Here is a 19,133-nt window from a genome sequence, read left to right on the forward strand (position 1 = left end):
AAGAACAGACCAGGGAAGGCCACCAGAAACAAGACATACACTCAGTCTTCCCTGGATGATGAGATAAGAAAGACTACTTACAACACAAAAAAATAATGTGACTCAGCTAGTGTGAATTACAAGAGGTGAGATGACAAGTGGCTTTGGCTAGCAGTGTCACAATATCAATTTACTCATGGTTTCAAATGAACCCAGAGCCCTTGTCTGCTGATTAGAAGTTATGTGTCCCTGTACATTCAACAGGTGCACATGCCACAGTATTTCCCATAACTTCAGGATGAAAATACTTTTATTTTTTCATAGCCCTGCAAACATTTGTTTATAGTCATGTAGATTTGTATTGTCTCTGGAGAATCTGTACATCCTTTCTTTTTTGCCACTAATTTGTAATGACTCCAATTACATTGTTAATGAAATACTAATATTAATGAAACGGGACTCCAGATACCGTTAGTGGAGCAAAACTGGTCTGTCTCTGCCTTTGATGCTGCTTATTGTTAGGCTGGTCCAAAGGAATGGACCCTATGCAGGTTCCAAGGTCACAAAGAACCAAAACAGTGAATGAGGGTAATCCAAGGCCAGGGTCAAAAGGCAAGCAGGGAGTCCAGAGCCAGAAGGAGAAATCAAGAATCCAGGTCCAGGAACACTATCCAAAAAGTCAGAGCCAAGGGGCAGGCCAAAATCCAAAACCCAGGTCAGCAGTCCAGGAAGAAAACAAAAGATCAAAGGCTGAAAACACCAAACTGAAGAAAACCAACCCAGGAGCAAAGGAAAGGTGAACAATAAACAGGAAGGTAAACAGGAGTAAGAGACAAAAACAGGAACCAGGGAAGAATATACGAAAGTCTTAAACTAGCACTCAAAGAAGTGACAACAATGCAACAATACTGAACACTGTTTGAACCATTAGCAGGGTTGTAGTAGGCTGGAGGAGGGGGGGTGCGGTGAGTTAGGGACTCTAGAAGAGTAACGATTGGCCACAGACGTCTGCGCCTTGGTTGCGCAGTCGGAGCAGGAATTGGGGTGCCCTCTGGTGGCCAGATGGCGGAACTGTAACACTTACCTTCAGTGACGTTTTCAGGATTTCACGTGCACTCACCGTTTTTAATAACAACTCAAGAACCATACTTGAAAATTGTGACGCGATCTTTGACATGCATTTTGTAAAGAAAATCAATTTTAGGAAATGTCAACCTGGAAACTCCTGCCTCTTCAGACTCATCTGTGAAAGATAATCACTGTTACAATGGTCTTTCTGAAGTGACAATGCCTTGCAAATCTGAAGCAGTGTTTTTATACATAATCTGCATTTGTTTTTTGGACAAACCACAGCAGGTGGAGTACAATCCTGACATTGTTATAATTGATTTGATTCACAATTCAACAAAGATGAGTATGATTTATTATGGAGAACAACATTTAGTTGACAAATGCTTTGTATGTGTGGTTACACATCTCAGTGCCAAGTAGAAACCGTGATAGAACAATTATTGCTTATTACTGAACTCCAGTTAAAATATTTATAATAACCAGAGGACAAGGAAAAAATATGATTTAGTATTTTTTTTCATCAACGTTTTGTGTTTTCAGAAAAAAACAAGGATGAATGCAGGATATTATCTTTTTATTTTTTAAGTTTAAAAATATATTTTATAAATTAAAACTCAATATTCAACAATGGGGCAATCTAAATGCAGTGCTGCTTTAGAAGATCAAGATTCCTTTAAATATTTTTGAAGCAGTAATCATTAATCACCTAAACATTGTGTACAGCTTTTAAAAAAAACTTATTTTAGTTATGTACAGTATACATAGGTATATTGTTACAATTAGGAATAATTGAATAAAGGGAGGAATGAAATGAGATCCTAACAACAACTTGCTTTCCAAAAAATTCATCCAAAAAAATATACACCCCTTTTGTAAGGGTAAACTGAGTGGTAATACATATTGGAATATGTTTTCGCCTCCGGCACAGTGAGGTTCTTTTATCTGGTAGAATTTATCCTGTAACTGAGGCACAAAACCATGCATTAAAGGAGGTAACTTTATGAAATGTATAATAATGTATGAAAGGATACAATATTAATAGATATAATGATGTACTTTTCTTCTTTTCCAAACTCCTAATTATTTTTCTTCTCTTCTATTAATCTATTTTTTCTCCAAAAACTTCAACAGGGTCACAGCATTTCCCTGTACATCAATACTTGCAACAACTGCAACCACAATAATACTTCCAACTACAACCTCAAGCACAACATCTGCTCCATCCACAGCAAGGGATCTAATACACCTATAAAAACAACAACAGCAACAGCTCCAGTGACTTCTCTGGCTCTGCCTTCTACCACAGTGCCAACCATAATTGCCTTGTTGACAACAGCAGTTCCAGCTAAATTCACAACAACTCCCATTTCAAACAAAAGTGCTTCCATGACAACCAAAATAACACCTCCAAGTACAATAACAACTGTAACTACAGCACCTCCAACCATAACAATAGTTCAAACTACATTGACAGCAACTGCTCCACATACAGCAGCAACCACAATTGCCATGGTATTAGCAACAGCGACATCCCATCACCAAATCCATTTTCCACAACCACAACAGCTCAAACTACAGCCACAACAGTTTTCAGGACAATTACAACTTTTATACAGTACCTTGGAATGCAACCACAAAACCAATAGTTTTACAACCACAAGACCATCTACAACCACTCCCCTGAGAAATACAACAGTGCCAACTACAACCAAAACAAATTTAACTTTTTTCAAAACTAACATCACCACAATTTCACTCACGTACAGGAGATTCATTTTGAAATATACTGTAATTTCTGAAAAGTCAATGACATGAAACATTATCTTCCTTATCTCATTCAGTGCCTGGTTCCATCACCAATTTGACTGCAAGTAACATCACCACAAGTTCCCTGCTTCTGAGATGGATAGCTCCATCTGGAAATGTAGGGAGCTACAGAGTTGAAGTCAGTGGACCGACTGCTCAGTCTCTGACAGTGAGCACTTCATCATTTCAAATTACTGGGCTCATACCTGGAAGCAATTACTCCCTGCAAGTTGTTGCTGTAGCTGCAGACAATGTTACTGTTGGGGCTTCAGTTTCCATCACAACATTTACAGGTGAGAGCAATACGTTCAAAAGTGAAAAATGTTAAATAAATGTCCAAAGCTCAGTCATTATTCACTTTCAATAATATCAGTTTTGTAATCTTGTCACGATTATAGTCCCCCCTCCTTAAGGGTGCTCCAGCCCTTTCACTTTAGACTTAATTCTGTGCACCTGATCCCTTTTCCCAGCCCACCTTAAAAGCCAGGCGCTGACGCTCATCCTGGCTCTGCATCTGGTTTCCGCACCGTGCGAGTCCAGGACCTGGAAGCGCCTGGTCCCGTTAAGGTTTTAACCTCTGTTCCTGTTCCTGTTCCTGTTCCTGTTCCTGTTCCTAATTCCTTGTTTGGATGGATCTCCTGGCTTTGGACTTACTCTTGTGTTTTGGATACCCTCTATGGATTACTTCTGGATTGTTTGCCTCGGGCACACCTACCCCGTGCACCAGCGCACTTTGGACACGCCCCCCTGTTTTCAGCCCCGTATCCCTGCATGACCTTTTCCTAGTGTTTCCCCACTTCTTCGGATTGTGTCGTCAGCATAGGGTCCGGAAAGAACTGTTCGTTACAATTCTGAGGTTTAATCATAAAATAGATGAAAAAGAAATGCACAAACAAGCACATAAAGAAGGACATATCATTTTAAATCTAACTTCACCCTTCTATCTTCCATTATATTAAATAAAGTGATGATCAAGAGTACTGAAATATGTTGGCTTTTTTAAAACCAGGCTTTTCTTAGAAAATGTCTTGCAATTCACCTGGCAGTTTATACAATGGAACAACATGATCAATTTATCTAGATATCTTCTGTAATGTCAAAAATTTCAAGAATCCTCATCCTCCAATATGTCTTTCTTCTTTCATTCAGTGCCTGGTCCCGTCATCAATTTGACTGCAAGTAATATCACCACAAGTTCCCTGCTTCTGAGCTGGACAGCTCCATCTGGAAATGTAGGGAGCTACAGAGTTGAAGTCAGTGGACCGACTGCTCAGTCTCTGACAGTGAGCACTTCATCAGTTCAGATCACTGGGCTGAGCCCTGGAAGCAATTACTCCCTGCACGTTGTTGCTGTAGCTGCAGACAATGTTACTGAAGGGTCTCCAGTGTCCATCACAACATTTACAGGTGAGTGCAGTATCTCTGAAATTAAGAACTTATTAGGTCCGAAGCTCAATGATATTTTTCTCAATCAACCAAATAACTGACTTAATTTAATGCTACTTTAGGACCTCTATTTTCAATTTCAGTATCAACAAGTAAGTCTCATCAAGCAGTGTTTATAACACATTTGTTTTACATCAATGTGTTCCTCAAAGTTCTGAAAGTTTTTCTGGGGCTTATAATACATTATTTTGAAAGAAAGAAAAGGACGACACCGTGGTGCAGTGGTTAGCATTGTTGCCTTGCAGTGCTGGTGCCCTGAGTTACATTCTGGACCTGGTGTACTGTCTTAGCAGAGTTTGATGTTCACATGGGTTTTATCTGGGTGCTCCAGTTTCCTCTCACAGTCCAGTACATGCTAGAAGTTTAATTGGCTTCTCTGAAATTTTAGTCCTAGGTGTGAATGTGTTTGTGTGCCCTATGATGCACTGGCATCCTGTCCAGGGTGTAATAATAATAATAATAATAATAATAATTGCTTACAATTATATAGCGCTTTTCTGGACACTCCACTCAAAGCGCTTTACAGGTAATGAGGACTCTCCTCCACCACCACCTTGGTATCCTGCCTTGCACAAGTTGCTTGTCGGGATAGGCTCCGTCTCCCCCCATGACCCCGAATTGGATGAAGCAGTTAGAAAATGGATGGATTAAAGGAAAGGAAAAATAATTCAGCTTTGAATGCTTAAATATTCAGACCAATCAACAAATATTTGTTAAAAGCCCTTTGGCAGCAATTACAGACGCAACTTGTTCTTGGTAAATCTGTATTGACTTTGCATACTATCGTGGTGCAGTTTTTGCTCATTCTTTTGATCATGCTTTGTCTTGTTGCTTGAGCAATTGTGAAACAACAGTTTTTAAGCCTTTCCACAGATTCTAAGATTAAAGTCAGTGACTGGGTCACTCTAATGCTCTCACTTATTCTTATGCTACATTTACAGTATCTCCTGCCCTGTAGTTTGGATTAATATCCAAATGGATTAAGTTTCGTCCCAGTTTTAGGTCTGAAATAAAGTTTTCTGTAGGTTTTTGCTAGAACTATGCTCCATCTATCTTTACACCACTATTGGCAAGCTTTTCACTCCCTCCAGAGAAGAAGCATTCCCTTCAAATTAACTCTGTAGCTGTTTCAAAATTGTTGTTGGCCTCCTAGTGGCATCTCTTAGCAGTTTCCTCATTGCCCAGGTGCTCAGTTTGGAGGGACATCTAGGCAGTAACCGCTGGAAAGCTGCAACTTCCATTTCTTGATGGTTAGACAGACTGCTCATATTCATAGACTTTTATATTCTTTCCACCAATCTCTTCCTCCATGCTTGTCAATGACTGTATCTGTGAGTCAGAAAACTCCTGAGTTTTCATGGTTGAGTCTTAACTTGAAATCCACTGCCTGACCAAGGAACCTCACAGAGGCAGGTGTTTTTAGTCTAAATTACTATAACCTCCACAACAACATCTCCAAGTACAACCACAGCAATTACAGAAGGAACAACAGCACCACCGGGTATAAAAAACTCAAGTCCATGACAGTCCATAGTTCTTATAGTTCCATATAATTTCAAAAGTGCATATTATTACAAACCAGATGTGGTTGTAATGTATTCTGATAAACTTAGAATGATTTCTAAATAATGAGTAAAAACTACAAATACACATTTTCTGCTCCTTTGTGGGTTAATATTAGTTTGCATGTGAACCATGGTTACTTGATTTTGAAATACAGAAAAATACAATAAACAATAAAACCGCGCAGTCATGGTAGATTAAGTAAAAGAATGCAAGAAAGAAAATCGTTCTAATTAAACAAGCCTCCCTTCTAGACACACTTTATACACTAGCCAACCAGTCTCAGCAAATAAATGTGACTAAGTAGTATTTAAAGCCTTTTTGTTCTCCTAACATCTACCAACTGGGGCGAAGGCAGTGGCAATTTATCTTCACAGTATGCTAAGATTATAACTGGCAAAAGAGGTCTAGTTAGACAAGGGTTCATGACAGTGAGGATTAATGACGCTCTAGGTAAACCTCAGAGCGGTTTGTCTTCACACACATACAGTATGCTATTGTATTTTATTTTTATTCACATCTTAAAAACCGTTTGGATTATTAAACCTTTCAATTTGTTTTCCCCCCATTTTTTTTCATGTTTACAGGATTTCCAGTGACAGCAAGACTACAGCTGTTAGTCCAGAGTTCTATCGAAATTACTGATAGCGTACAAGAAGTCTTCCTACAGGAGGTAAGCTCAGATTTCCTCTTTTTTTTCTCACTGTGTTGTTGTAGTGCTGCTTAAGAACATAAGGAAAGTTACAACCAAAAGAGCACATTCAGCACCAAAAGTTGCCTTCATACCAGGGCCTATGTCTGATTGCCCCAAACATATCTGTATAAACCTTAATGCTATTTTTTAAAACTTTTATTGAAGTTTTTTTTATTTATCCCTAAGTACAGTATTGTTTGGTTTGGAAAGGCACTTTATGAATTTAATTATTGTTGTTGTTGTTGTTGTTGTTGTTGTTGTTGTTGTTGTTGTTGTTGTTGTTGTTGTTGTTGTTGTTGTTGTTGTTGTTAAACAATGGTTTAAATATGTGTTCTAAAAATGTGTTGGAAAATGTGAGGCAAAAAGCTGATTGAGATCCAGTACTTGTTAAAATACAGACAGCACTGAACTGTATGCTGCTGGTAATATTATTTCAAGCAGTAGAGACCAGTGCAAGTGATGAAGTCATGCACCACTTTATAAGCAGCTGTTAAGGTCTGAATTGTCCTGAACTAGCTTCTCTTATTGCTTCATTTCAAAATGTTTTTACAGGCATTTCTAGTTTTTAACGTCATTGTGACTTGTTTGTTTTTATTTATCTATTCACAAAAAAGTAAAAAGCTATGTCATTCACATTTTATGTCCTAAAAATGTTATGTGAATATAGAATGTTATATAAACATGAAAATGTTATGTCACTCAACAAACAACTTTTATTCCACATGAAAACAGAATATTTCAATTTCCAATAAGCACACCTTTAAGTTGAATACAATGATTTCAGTTAAAACAGTTTCATGAAAATCCACTTATATATGTGATTTAAATCTTTTGCAGCTTAATGCAACGATTCAGAACTACATTGAGACCATGAAGTTTAATATAGCTGTCAAAGGAATAAGAAGAAAGACTAATTAAGATCACAACTTAAAATATTCTAATGGAGGAACTGCAAGGTATTTCAGTTAAAGCATACAATATTTATCTCTTAAAACATTGCTTTGCTGCTAGTGGACAGAATAATGAATATTTTTATTTTTAAAATGCCATCCCTAAATGGACAAATTGGTATAGTTCAATATAATCTGTCATGAGTGTAGTATTTCATGTTCCTGCGGAAACTCTTGACACCATAAACTATTGATAATACACACCTGACCTATACAGTATACATCATACATTGTGTTTGTTCGAAACAATGTCTCTCTCGCATTTTTCTAATACAACATTAACATTCCAGATGAAACCTGCTATTCGAAGATAGTAGGAGATAACTGTCAAGCTGGATTCCTACATAAGTATTGTTTGTTCTCATTATCACAGTCACTCTTCTCCAAACCAACTTGTAATTCTGCTTTTCCTTTTTCTGTCCTGCTTCTCAAACACAGATTAGTCTGACCAGCTTGCAAAACATGCTTGAACATCACAGATAACTTATTTTATTCTAAAGTTAAAGTTGTGAAATCCTCATAAAATGTAAATAACAAAGTTTTTTTTTAATTTTAAAAACAGATTTCTGCACTTAGGCTTTAACTGCATGGATTGTAATTTATGTTAGGTTTAGGTATGATTTGTCATCTATGACCACACCAGGAAATTTGCCTGTAGCTAAGACATGTAACATCAGGGCATATTATATCGTTTAAAATTAATTGTTAATTTCTAATCATCTTTGTGTTGCCTTTACTAAGCAGCTACAGTAGATGCCTCTCTTGAAGTGCAGAAGAATGTGGTATTAGGCTCCTCTGATAAGAAGCATCATAAAGCTGTATTCAATCTGAACCATCTAATGATATATAGGGCAGATGGGCTACCTTGCAGCTGGACCCAAGAAGCCTGCTGTGTACAGACTATTATTTCTCATTATATGAGACTGATAAAACCTGGAAGATAGGCCATATCATATGTTATAGTCGATGTGTTTAAACTCTGAAGTTATTAACTCTTTGTAATCCGTGGGTGAACAATCAGACAGCTGTATCACAGCAGGTTGTTTTACAGATGTATTATATTACGTTAGCTGTTCTTATGCATGTATCTGGTTTAAAGCAATAAATTGTCATTTGTATATTTAGAATCTGTTTGTGAGACTGTAAATTATTGTGTTTGATTCCTAAAAGTCTTCAAGTACTCCTGGAATTTGCTGTTACAACTTCTGATTGCTACAGTAAATTAAAACCCTCACATTAATACACATGTTTTTGCAATGCATCTAATACCATGCTCTGTATTTGTACTATATCAATGTCAGACATGTCCAAACTAAATAAATAAACGCACATAATAACATTCTGTAGTGTCCTTGGTCTGAATCTGCTTTTCCTGCCTGTCATAGCCTCTTTTCTTCAGATGTGTGATATAAATATTCAACCTCTACTGAAAAAGGAAGAACACAAATTGAATACCACCATTAAAGGAGTATTTTAAAAAATCTTATCTTCTTGCTTGATGCCCAGTGCTTGATGTTTTCATTTCTTCCAGAGCTGTTGACCAACTAAGAAGAATCAGTTACAGATATTGCTGGTCTAAAGGACTGGTTTACAAGGGAAGATATTCAAATAAAAACTTCACCAAATTGAAACCCACAACATTTTAGTTTATTGTGTAATCTAAACTACTATATACCGCCCAAAAAACACATCTCCATAATTCCACACTGCAAAGATTTTCTCTTTAAGTTGTAGAGTGGCATAAGTGAGCCTGAAAATGTGATGCCAATATTTTGTGAATAGGGCCCAGAATGTAAAACCCCTCAGTTCCAAGAAATCCAAGTTTAACAAATACTGTCCACAAGATCTGAAGAAACATGTTTGAAATTAGGATTCATATATACTGGTTACCCATTGAAAAACTGAGAAAAAAAAGTATAAATGTAAACAGTGAAATACAAAACTGACTCAAGTTGTCCTAGACCAAAAAGCTCAGAGATCAATAGATAGCTAACAAAAATTCATGAACTGTATAAATGGGAATTTTTGTTCATGCATTTTTAACATATCAGCGCTGCTTGATATACAAAGTAGGCAAATATGAATGATTATCACATGTTCAATGCAAATTATTAATGATTTTTTCAAATTCCTTGGGACAGAATAGTTGACACATTATACTGTATATCTCTTGATCTGGGATCATTCTTTCATCGTGAGAAGCAGACTGTTCCTAAAACATATTATCCTTATTTTTAATTTAATGAATTTATTCATTTTTAACTACATATTAAGTGTGTTAGTAGAAAATTTATCTATAGAGGCAAAGTGTTGATTTCATACGCATTTCATTTGGCATAAAACATCATCACCCCAGAATGTTAGAAGAAAAAACAGTTCCTGAAATGCGAGTTTAGCAAATATTGCTTCCTACAGTAGGTCTGTCTAAACATGTTTGCAATTGACCTCATGTTTGAAACAGTTATTGAAAAACAAAAGCCCATTACTGGCATGGCAGGCAAGCTGGTAACACCCACTTCTTGTAACCAACACTGATCCGGTGGTGTCAGTGAAACACACACCCTTCAGCCAGTTCAGATCCATTCTTAGATCAGGCTTTCCAAGGCAATGATGTCTTCCAGAAGGGGTGCTGTTACATTTTTTTATCTAATTGTATTTGTTTTTGAGCTTTGTTTGTTTTCTGGACAAAATTCAGGTAAGGTGTGATTATAATATTTTTATAACTGAATCGGGTTCACAATTCTACCAGGATGACACCTGTTTAGCAGGATAATTATGCATTAAAATGATATTTAATGTAAATATATGTGAAACTGTCAGAAACAACCATGGAAATGAGATCTAATTATTACTGATTTTTGCCTGTTCATTCTCAGCTCAAATGAATTATCCCAGTGCCGGAGGATGAAATAAGGTTGAGATATTTACAATAATATAAAGTACTCATATTGTATTTGTATTATGTTGAAAACATTTCATATTAATAATATATAACACATTCAGGTAATGTTTTTTAGATATTCTTTTTTAAGGTTGTTTTCAACATTTTTAAGTTGAAAAATGGTAGTGTAGTAAATGTATCTCAAAGTCTAGTTATTCTGGAGATAAGTAAATAAGCATATCAGAACAAGTTTTAATTGGATTTATTTAGAACATTCTTCTTCTTCTATGTTACACAACTACAATACCATATACAACAATTTATTTTCCATTCCATGTAAACATACTGTAGCATAAAGTATAACATTGAATAACACATAGAATAGTAGTTTGTTTGCAGCTATACAGTAGATTTAGTTGCACATATATGCATGTGCGTGTGTTTTCTAGAAAGTGCATTTGAGCAGCTAATGAATTGAGGCAATCCATACTTTTTAATAATACTCAAAATCTGTTTTGTTTTAATGTGAAATTATTTGACAACTTCAATTATATCATTTTGGTTAAAACATTATGTAATACATGTAGGAATACCATCTGTGGGAGAAGTCTAAACACATATGAAAGCCAGAATTACTTAGAAATAACAAGTTTTGAAATTGGAACAGGGAATCTTGTGTGCCTTGATGTTATCCCCATTGACATCTTGAGGTGTGTTACAGAATACCTGTAGTGCTCGCAGGTATAATTTCAAACAATAGAATGTGAATTTTTTAAGGATAGTTGGCAGAAAAATACTTCTAAAACTTAGACTTGAGAATTTTCTGTTGTAATGGTTAATACATTTTCTTATATCTTAATTTCTATTTCCACTGCTTGCTTTAAGCAGTACTGTGTGACTGTAACTTGTTTTGATTAGAAATCCTAAACCATCTAATTTGTTTCAGGAATATCACACTGTTTTACTTTATTGAGAATTACGTTATACTGTACGAGAATTACTTGTTTTAAGCTATTAAAATTTGTAGAAATGATAATAATCAGGGTGTGGTCATTTTCATTCTGCAATGTCTTATCTTGTATTTCCTGTTCTTTCTGATATTTCCATTTTCTTTCACTATACTTCACATGAATGACATATGTGTGTTTGTATTGAACAACCATCACAGCTATAACAACAGATCTCCCTACAACCTCCACAGCTACAACTACAGCGGTTCCAACTACAACAACTGTTCCACCTACAACCACCACAGTTACAACTACACTTCCACCTACAACCACCACAGCTACAACTACAGTTGTTCCAACTACAACCTCCACAGCTCCAAATACAACCATCACAGCTACAACAACAGTTCTCCCTACAACCTCCACAGCTACAACTACAATGGCTCCAACTACAACAGTTCCACCTACAACCACCATGGCTACAACTACAGTTCCACCTACAACCACCACAGCTACAACTACAGTGGCTCCAACTACAACAACAGCTCCAAATACAACCATCACAGCTACAACAACAGTTCTCCCTACAACCTCCACAGCTACAACTACAATGGCTCCAACTACAACAGTTCCACCTACAACCACCATGGCTACAACTACAGTTCCACCTACAACCACCACAGCTATAACAACAGTGGCTCCAACTACAACAACAGTTCCAAATACAACCATCACAGCTTCAACTACAGTTCCACCTACAAGCACCACAGCTCCAACTGCTCCAACTACAGTGGCTCCAACTACAACAACAGCTCCCAATACAACCATCACAGCTACAACAACAGTTCCAACTACAACCACCACAGCTATAACAACAGTGGCTCCAACTACAACAACAGTGGCTCCAACTACAACCATCACAGCTTCAACTACAGTTCCACCTACAACCTCCACAGCTACAACTACAATGGCTCCAACTACGACAACTGTTCCACCTACAACCTCCACAGCTCCAACTACAATGGCTCCAACTACAACAACTGTTCCACCTACAACCACCACAGCTACAACTACAGTTCCACCTACATCCTCCACAGCTACAACTACAATGGCTCCAACTACAACAACTGTTCCACCTACATCCTCCACAGCTACAACTACAATGACTCCAACTACAACAACTGTTCCACCTACAACCTCCACAGCTACAACTACAATGGCTCCAACTACAACAACTGTTCCACCTACAACATCCACAGCTCCAGCTACAATGGCTCCAACTACAACAACTGTTCCACCTACAACCACCACAGCTACAACTACAGTTCCACCTACAGCCTCCACAGCTACAACTACAATGGCTCCAACTACAACAACTGTTCCACCTACAACCTCCACAGTTCCAACTACAGTGGCTCCAACTTCAACAACAGCTCCTCCTACAACCACCACAGCTACAACTACAGTTCCACCTACAACCTCCACAGCTACAACTACAATGGCTCCAACTACAACAACTGTTCCACCTACAACCTCCACAGCTCCAACTACAGTGGCTCCAACTACAACAACAGCTCCAAATACAACCATCGCAGCTACAACAACAGTTCTCCCTACAAACTCCACAACAATTACAGTGGCTCTTAGTACAACTACAGTTCCACCTACAACCTCCACAGCTCCAACTACAGTGGCTCCAACTACAACAACTGTTCCACCTACAACCTCCACAGCTCCAACTACAGTGGCTCCAACTACAACAACAGCTCCAAATACAACCATCACAGCTACAACAACAGTTCTCCCTACAAACTCCACAACAATTACAGTGGCTCTTAGTACAACTACAGTTCCACCTACAACCTCCACAGCTACAACTACAATGGCTCCAACTACAACAACTGTTCCACCTACAGCCTCCACAGCTACAACTACAATGGCTCCAACTACAACAACTGTTCCACCTACAACATCCACAGCTCCAGCTACAATGGCTCCAACTACAACAACTGTTCCACCTACAACCTCCACAGCTCCAACTACAGTGGCTCCAACTACAACAACAGCTCCAAATACAACCATCGCAGCTACAACAACAGTTCTCCCTACAAACTCCACAACAATTACAGTGGCTCTTAGTACAACTACAGTTCCACCTACAACCTCCACAGCTCCAACTACAGTGGCTCCAACTACAACAACTGTTCCACCTACAACCTCCACAGCTCCAACTACAGTGACTCCAACTACAACAACAGCTCCAAATACAACCATCGCAGCTACAACAACAGTTCTCCCTACAAACTCCACAACAATTACAGTGGCTCCTAGTACAACAACAGCTCCACCTACAACCACCACAGCTACAACTACAGTTCCACCTACAACCTCCACAGCTACAACTACAATGGCTCCAACTACAACAACTGTTCCATCTATAACCTCCACAGCTCCAACTACAGTGGCTCCAACTACAACAACAGCTCCAAATACAACCATCACAGCTACAACAACAGTTCTCCCTACAAACTCCACAACAATTACAGTGGCTCCTAGTACAACAACAGCTCCTCCTACAACCACCACAGCTACAACTACAGTTCCACCTACAACCTCCACAGCTACAACTACAATGGCTCCAACTACAACAACTGTTCCACCTACAACCTCCACAGCTCCAACTACAGTGACTCCAACTACAACAACAGCTCCAAATACAACCATCGCAGCTACAACAACAGTTCTCCCTACAAACTCCACAACAATTACAGTGGCTCTTAGTACAACTACAGTTCCACCTACAACCTCCACAGCTACAACTACAATGGCTCCAACTACAACAACTGTTCCATCTATAACCTCCACAGCTACAACTACAATGGCTCCAACTACAACAACAGCTCCAAATACAACCATCACAGCTACAACAACAGTTCTCCCTACAAACTCCACAACAATTACAGTGGCTCTTAGTACAACTACAGTTCCACCTACAACCTCCACAGCTACAACTACAATGGCTCCAACTACAACAACTGTTCCATCTATAACCTCCACAGCTCCAACTACAATGGCTCCAACTACAACAACAGCTCCAAATACAACCATCACAGCTACAACAACAGTTCTCCCTACAAACTCCACAACAATTACAGTGGCTCCTAGTACAACAACAGCTCCTCCTACAACCACCACAGCTACAACTACAGTTCCACCTACAACCTCCACAGCTACAACTACAATGGCTCCAACTACAACAACTGTTCCACCTACAACCTCCACAGCTCCAACTACAGTGGCTCCAACTACAACAACAGCTCCAAATACAACCATCACACCTACAACAACAGTTCTCCCTTCAACCTTTCCAAGCATAACTACAATGGTTCCAACGACAACAACCGTTCCACCTACAACCTCCACAGCTACAACTACAGAGGCTCCAACTACAACAACAGCTCCAAATACAACCTCCACAGCTACAACTACAATGTTTTCAACTACAGTCCCAACTACAATCATCACAAAAACAACAGAAATACCTCCAACTCCAACGAAAACAACATTTCTACCTACAACAACCATCACTACAACTACAATAGGTCCAATAACAACAACAGTTCCAACTACAACTATAACAATGACTACAACACCATCTCCAGCTTCAACAACGTTTTCAACTGCAACCACAACATTCCCTTTAACAACAGCACAGAAAGCAACCACAGTTACTATTCCAGGTAACACCTTTTATTATTTTTAGTAGTAGAACCTGAGCATTAAATCATATTGGTTTCATAATAAATGTATGTTTTAGGCTGCTAGATATAAATCTGTTTTATAATCTTTTCCATTATTACCATTTTAATGTTTGCTTTTGATTACAGTTTCATTAATGGAGTAGTGTAACAAAAGCTCTGAACATAAATCAGAACATTTTTAGTTCCTTTATTTTTGTTCTATAGTTTTTCATGATATGGCATACTTGTTTGTTTCTCCTGTGATAACAGTGGTGACGCCTGCCTCTGTAAGGATGGAGTTGACTCTTCTTGCTTTTTCAAACATTGATGCAGAAGCAGAAAGGCTTATTTTAAATGGGGTAAGTACAGCAGTCTGTAGAGGCAGAGGTGGCTGGGAAAGCTGCTCTTCATGGACCTGTTCTGGAAGCTTCACATTTTAAGTTTCCAAACATAGGTCCATGAAGGTTAACAATCTTTTCTAACACAATGAGTTTAATTAGAAGGTGCTGTTTTAACACCTCATTAACAGCAATTTAAACAAGAAAGAGCATTAATGTAGTAGTTGGATGTCCAAGGACATATTGCTTAAAATTTAATAGAATTAAAATATGATAACATCGTACTTTTAAATTAGGCTAAATGTAAAGGGATAGAACTAACTTAAAGGACACAGCTATCAATGTATAAATAAGAGAGTAGGGGTTCTTACAGAATTGCCATCTGCTCCAATACTGAGATTTTACAATTATTTATTGAAAATTCTGTGGATTTGGTTTATATTTGAATGATTTTACTGAATTATGAATCAGACTTTATTCATTAAAATCTTATTAATTCTTATGCCCTCAGAACATTGAGACTTCAGTATTCTGATTGGTTCAACCAATAATGATGCTCACATTGAGCTGTATGACCCACAAGTAACACACCTGAGCCCGGATTTCATCCCTAGCTCACTGTGACTTACTAAGTGACAACACACAATTGGCAGAAAGTCATCTCAGGAATCATTGTGATTAGCCACCCAGCACTCGCTCAGCTCTCAATGGAACAGCAGCTCCTGTGTCTGGCTGGTTGCCTGCAGCCTTGCAGTCAGATCATTGCACTGACTGCCATTTGTCTCTGATGGAGGTCAGAGGAGCTTGTCTGCCCCATGTTCATTCCCTCTGGATAGACGTTGTAAAGGAGACATAAGGAAATAATTTCCAATCCCAGATTGATTATAAAAAGTTTTAAAAAAAGGAAATAACGAGGTCTAATTTCTTTCAGATTAAGAGCATCATTGGAGACCACCTGCAAAACAACGTTTCACTGTCCTTGAAAGGAATTAGACGGAAGCTTTCCCTGTCTTAATGGCCTCCTCAGAAGATTTTTGTTCAGGAGGTCTGGATGAAATTAAATTCAGTTCAGGTTGATCCAGTGTATTTCATTGGTTGTATGAAATAAGTACATTTACATAAGTATTTGTTCCAGCAAATACAAAGCAGTCTTCAATTAATTACATCCATGCTTTGCATATACTGTACTTTGTTATAAACAGGCACAATGTAGCTACGTCAATTAACTACAGTATATTTGAATAAATAGTAGAAATAAGGCCAGCACTGGGGCACAGTGGTTGGGGTCCCTGAGTTTAGTTCCAGACCTGGGATGTTATCTGTGCGGAGTTTGTATGTTCTCCCCCTGTTTGTGTGAGTTTCTTCCAGGTGTGAGTTATTTGTGTTGTACACCCTGGTTGTGAGTGTGTGTGTCTGCCTGTGTGTGTCAAGCGAGCTTACTGAATCGAATGAAGCAGCTGGCAAAAGAGTGAGTGGTTGAATGTACATTGATCTTGTACTGTACTACGATAAGGGTTTCTTCTGATCAGCAGCATCATCTTGGACTGAACTACATTCGTTCTGTGGGGGCAGGGGCAGAACTCATATAAACCTAGAACTCTGAGCAAGAGATACTCAATTTTAGGATTCAGACTACTACCCTGACTTACTATTGTCTACAGCAAGCGCATAATTGAATGTAATTTAAACCTTTATTAAGATCTCATCATAAGGCTTTAATTTAGTTCCCTAACTTTTCTTCGTCTATATTGCATTCTGTTGTGCTTTATTGAAACATGTTTTATCTGACCAATTCCATTCCCTTTCCAATTACTTCTGTCGATTACAAACCCACTGGCTCACGTCGTTATCTCTTGTACAGCTCCTTTCAGTCCACACATACTAAAAACTCTCTCGCCTTTTCACAGTTCCTCGGGCACCTCAGGCAAAGACAACATGGACTTCCATAACCAAGCCCTCAGAATGCACTCTTTTTCATTAACAGAGGATACCCTATACATGTTATTGACAGGACTCTCACTCGAGCCAAAATGGTCTTCAGATCATCAACCCATATAGGAAGTACCGAACTTCTGCATTTCAGTGGTGATGCCCTACCACCCCAACACCCTTTCTATCCCCAGGACCATTAATAACAACTTACCCATCTTACAGGATGACCCCTCTGCTGTTACCCTCTTTCCTGACCTCCCCATCACTGACCTCCTCGTATCCCTGACCACCTCATCTGCACAATCTTCTTCTTCACAGCTCCCTTAACCTCCCACAGCAACCATTCACACCAGACTCTTTCCCCTGCAACAGAACCAGCTGCATCTCCTGCAAATACATATCCAATACTATGCACAATCAAGGACCCTTTGGACAGTTCCGTCTCACTCAGATGACATCATGTATTTCCAGCAACCTCATTAATGCAGAAAATGCTGATTCCGAATGCCGAAGAGGCAGGAAGGAGACTAGGAGACCGTTTCAGGGAACATGTCAGGGCCGTGAGGATCAAAGATCTCTCCAAACTCGTAGTTCCCCATTTCAACTCCGACGGCCATGATCATGTGACCGTCGTGGTTCCACACGGGCTTGTGCCCTCCGCCACCCCGTTTCGTGCCACAGCACCTGGGGCGCGAACCCGAGTCACTGGCGTAACGCCACAGGGAACCAGCCGCATGAGCTAAAGGAGACCTCCCTCAGCCCAGGCAGCTGAGGTCCCTGCTACGCGCAGTGAGGGCAATGACGTCACCGTGTCTGAACTAGCTCCGCTACAATCACACTGATCTCTCTGTCTGGGTCCTCACAGAGGGGTAAGGGTCCAACTCCTGTTGCAGAAAGACATCCGAAACCAAAATAATCTTGAAATTAGGATCACACCTGCCCCCTTTTGCCCCCTTTAAATCCCCTCTATTCTTTTGCAGATTTTGGCTTTTCACACATCTCCATCTGTTCATCCTGAGTTTGGATACTCATTCTCACCTGCAACATGCCCTATTCCTCCTTGATCACCGCTCCGTCTTAACTACTCTTTCTTTTTTCCTCCTATGCCTTATTTTCTGCTACCTTCTCCTCCTCTCTCCAACAGCCAAAACATTGTGTCTCTTTTTTTACCTTTCAGCATGGAAAGGACCTACGTGGTTTACTTTACAGCTAAATACTCACTTTCTACTTAATTAAAGTAAGAAAACTACTGAAAGTGTATTGGATTTCATATTATTGGAATAATAAGAAAGATTTCTTGTAATTAAAAAAATTATCTGTAGTACCCTACTGGGAATAAACACAAAAAGTATGAAGCTCCTTGAAAACCCTCCCTGGGGATAAATAAAACAGATATTGTATTTTATGACACCCAATCAAACCTGCCCTGCATGTCTTGGTTAGGTTAGAGGATACTGGAGTAGAAGGTGAAAAACCACACAGACAGAGGGAGGACATGCATACAGCAGCTGTATCACCCTGCAGCTGGCAACCCACTGAAGCTCAGCAGGTGTGAGCCTGGTCAGTCCCTGGATGGGAGACCTCCTGGGAAAAACTGAGGTTGCAGCTGGAAGAGGTGTTAGTGGGGCCAGGCGGGGTGCTTACCCTGCGGTCTGTGTGGGTCTGAATGCTCCAGCATAGTGACAGGGACACTATACTGTAAACAGGTGCTGTCCTTTGGATGAGATGTAAAACGGAGGTCCTGACTCTCTGTGGTTATTAAAAATCCCAGGGTGTTTTTTGA

At 39.1% G+C, this 19,133-nt stretch overlaps 2 protein-coding genes across 2 annotated transcripts; both read left to right on the top strand.

Moving 5' to 3' along the window:
* Positions 1–515: 515 nt before the first annotated feature.
* Positions 516–8,829, top strand: LOC107079128 (receptor-type tyrosine-protein phosphatase eta). The gene is made up of 5 exons (XM_069197732.1): positions 516–657; positions 2,892–3,149; positions 4,006–4,263; positions 6,453–6,538; positions 7,397–8,829. Exons 1-5 carry the CDS (start codon positions 516–518, stop codon positions 7,475–7,477), a joined length of 825 nt encoding a protein of 274 aa, XP_069053833.1. The 3' UTR covers positions 7,478–8,829.
* Positions 8,830–11,517: 2,688 nt separating this feature from the next.
* LOC107079129 (probable cyclin-dependent serine/threonine-protein kinase DDB_G0292550) lies at positions 11,518–18,093 on the top strand. The gene is made up of 6 exons (XM_069197733.1): positions 11,518–12,986; positions 13,212–13,478; positions 13,929–14,120; positions 14,538–15,080; positions 16,787–16,886; positions 17,839–18,093. The coding sequence occupies exons 1-6, from the start codon at positions 11,518–11,520 to the stop codon at positions 18,091–18,093; spliced, it is 2,826 nt and encodes a 941-aa protein (XP_069053834.1).
* The last annotated feature ends 1,040 nt before the right edge of the window (positions 18,094–19,133 follow it).

Source organism: Lepisosteus oculatus, chromosome 13 (genome assembly GCF_040954835.1).
Source record: "Lepisosteus oculatus isolate fLepOcu1 chromosome 13, fLepOcu1.hap2, whole genome shotgun sequence".
NCBI classification, from domain to species: domain Eukaryota; kingdom Metazoa; phylum Chordata; class Actinopteri; order Semionotiformes; family Lepisosteidae; genus Lepisosteus; species Lepisosteus oculatus.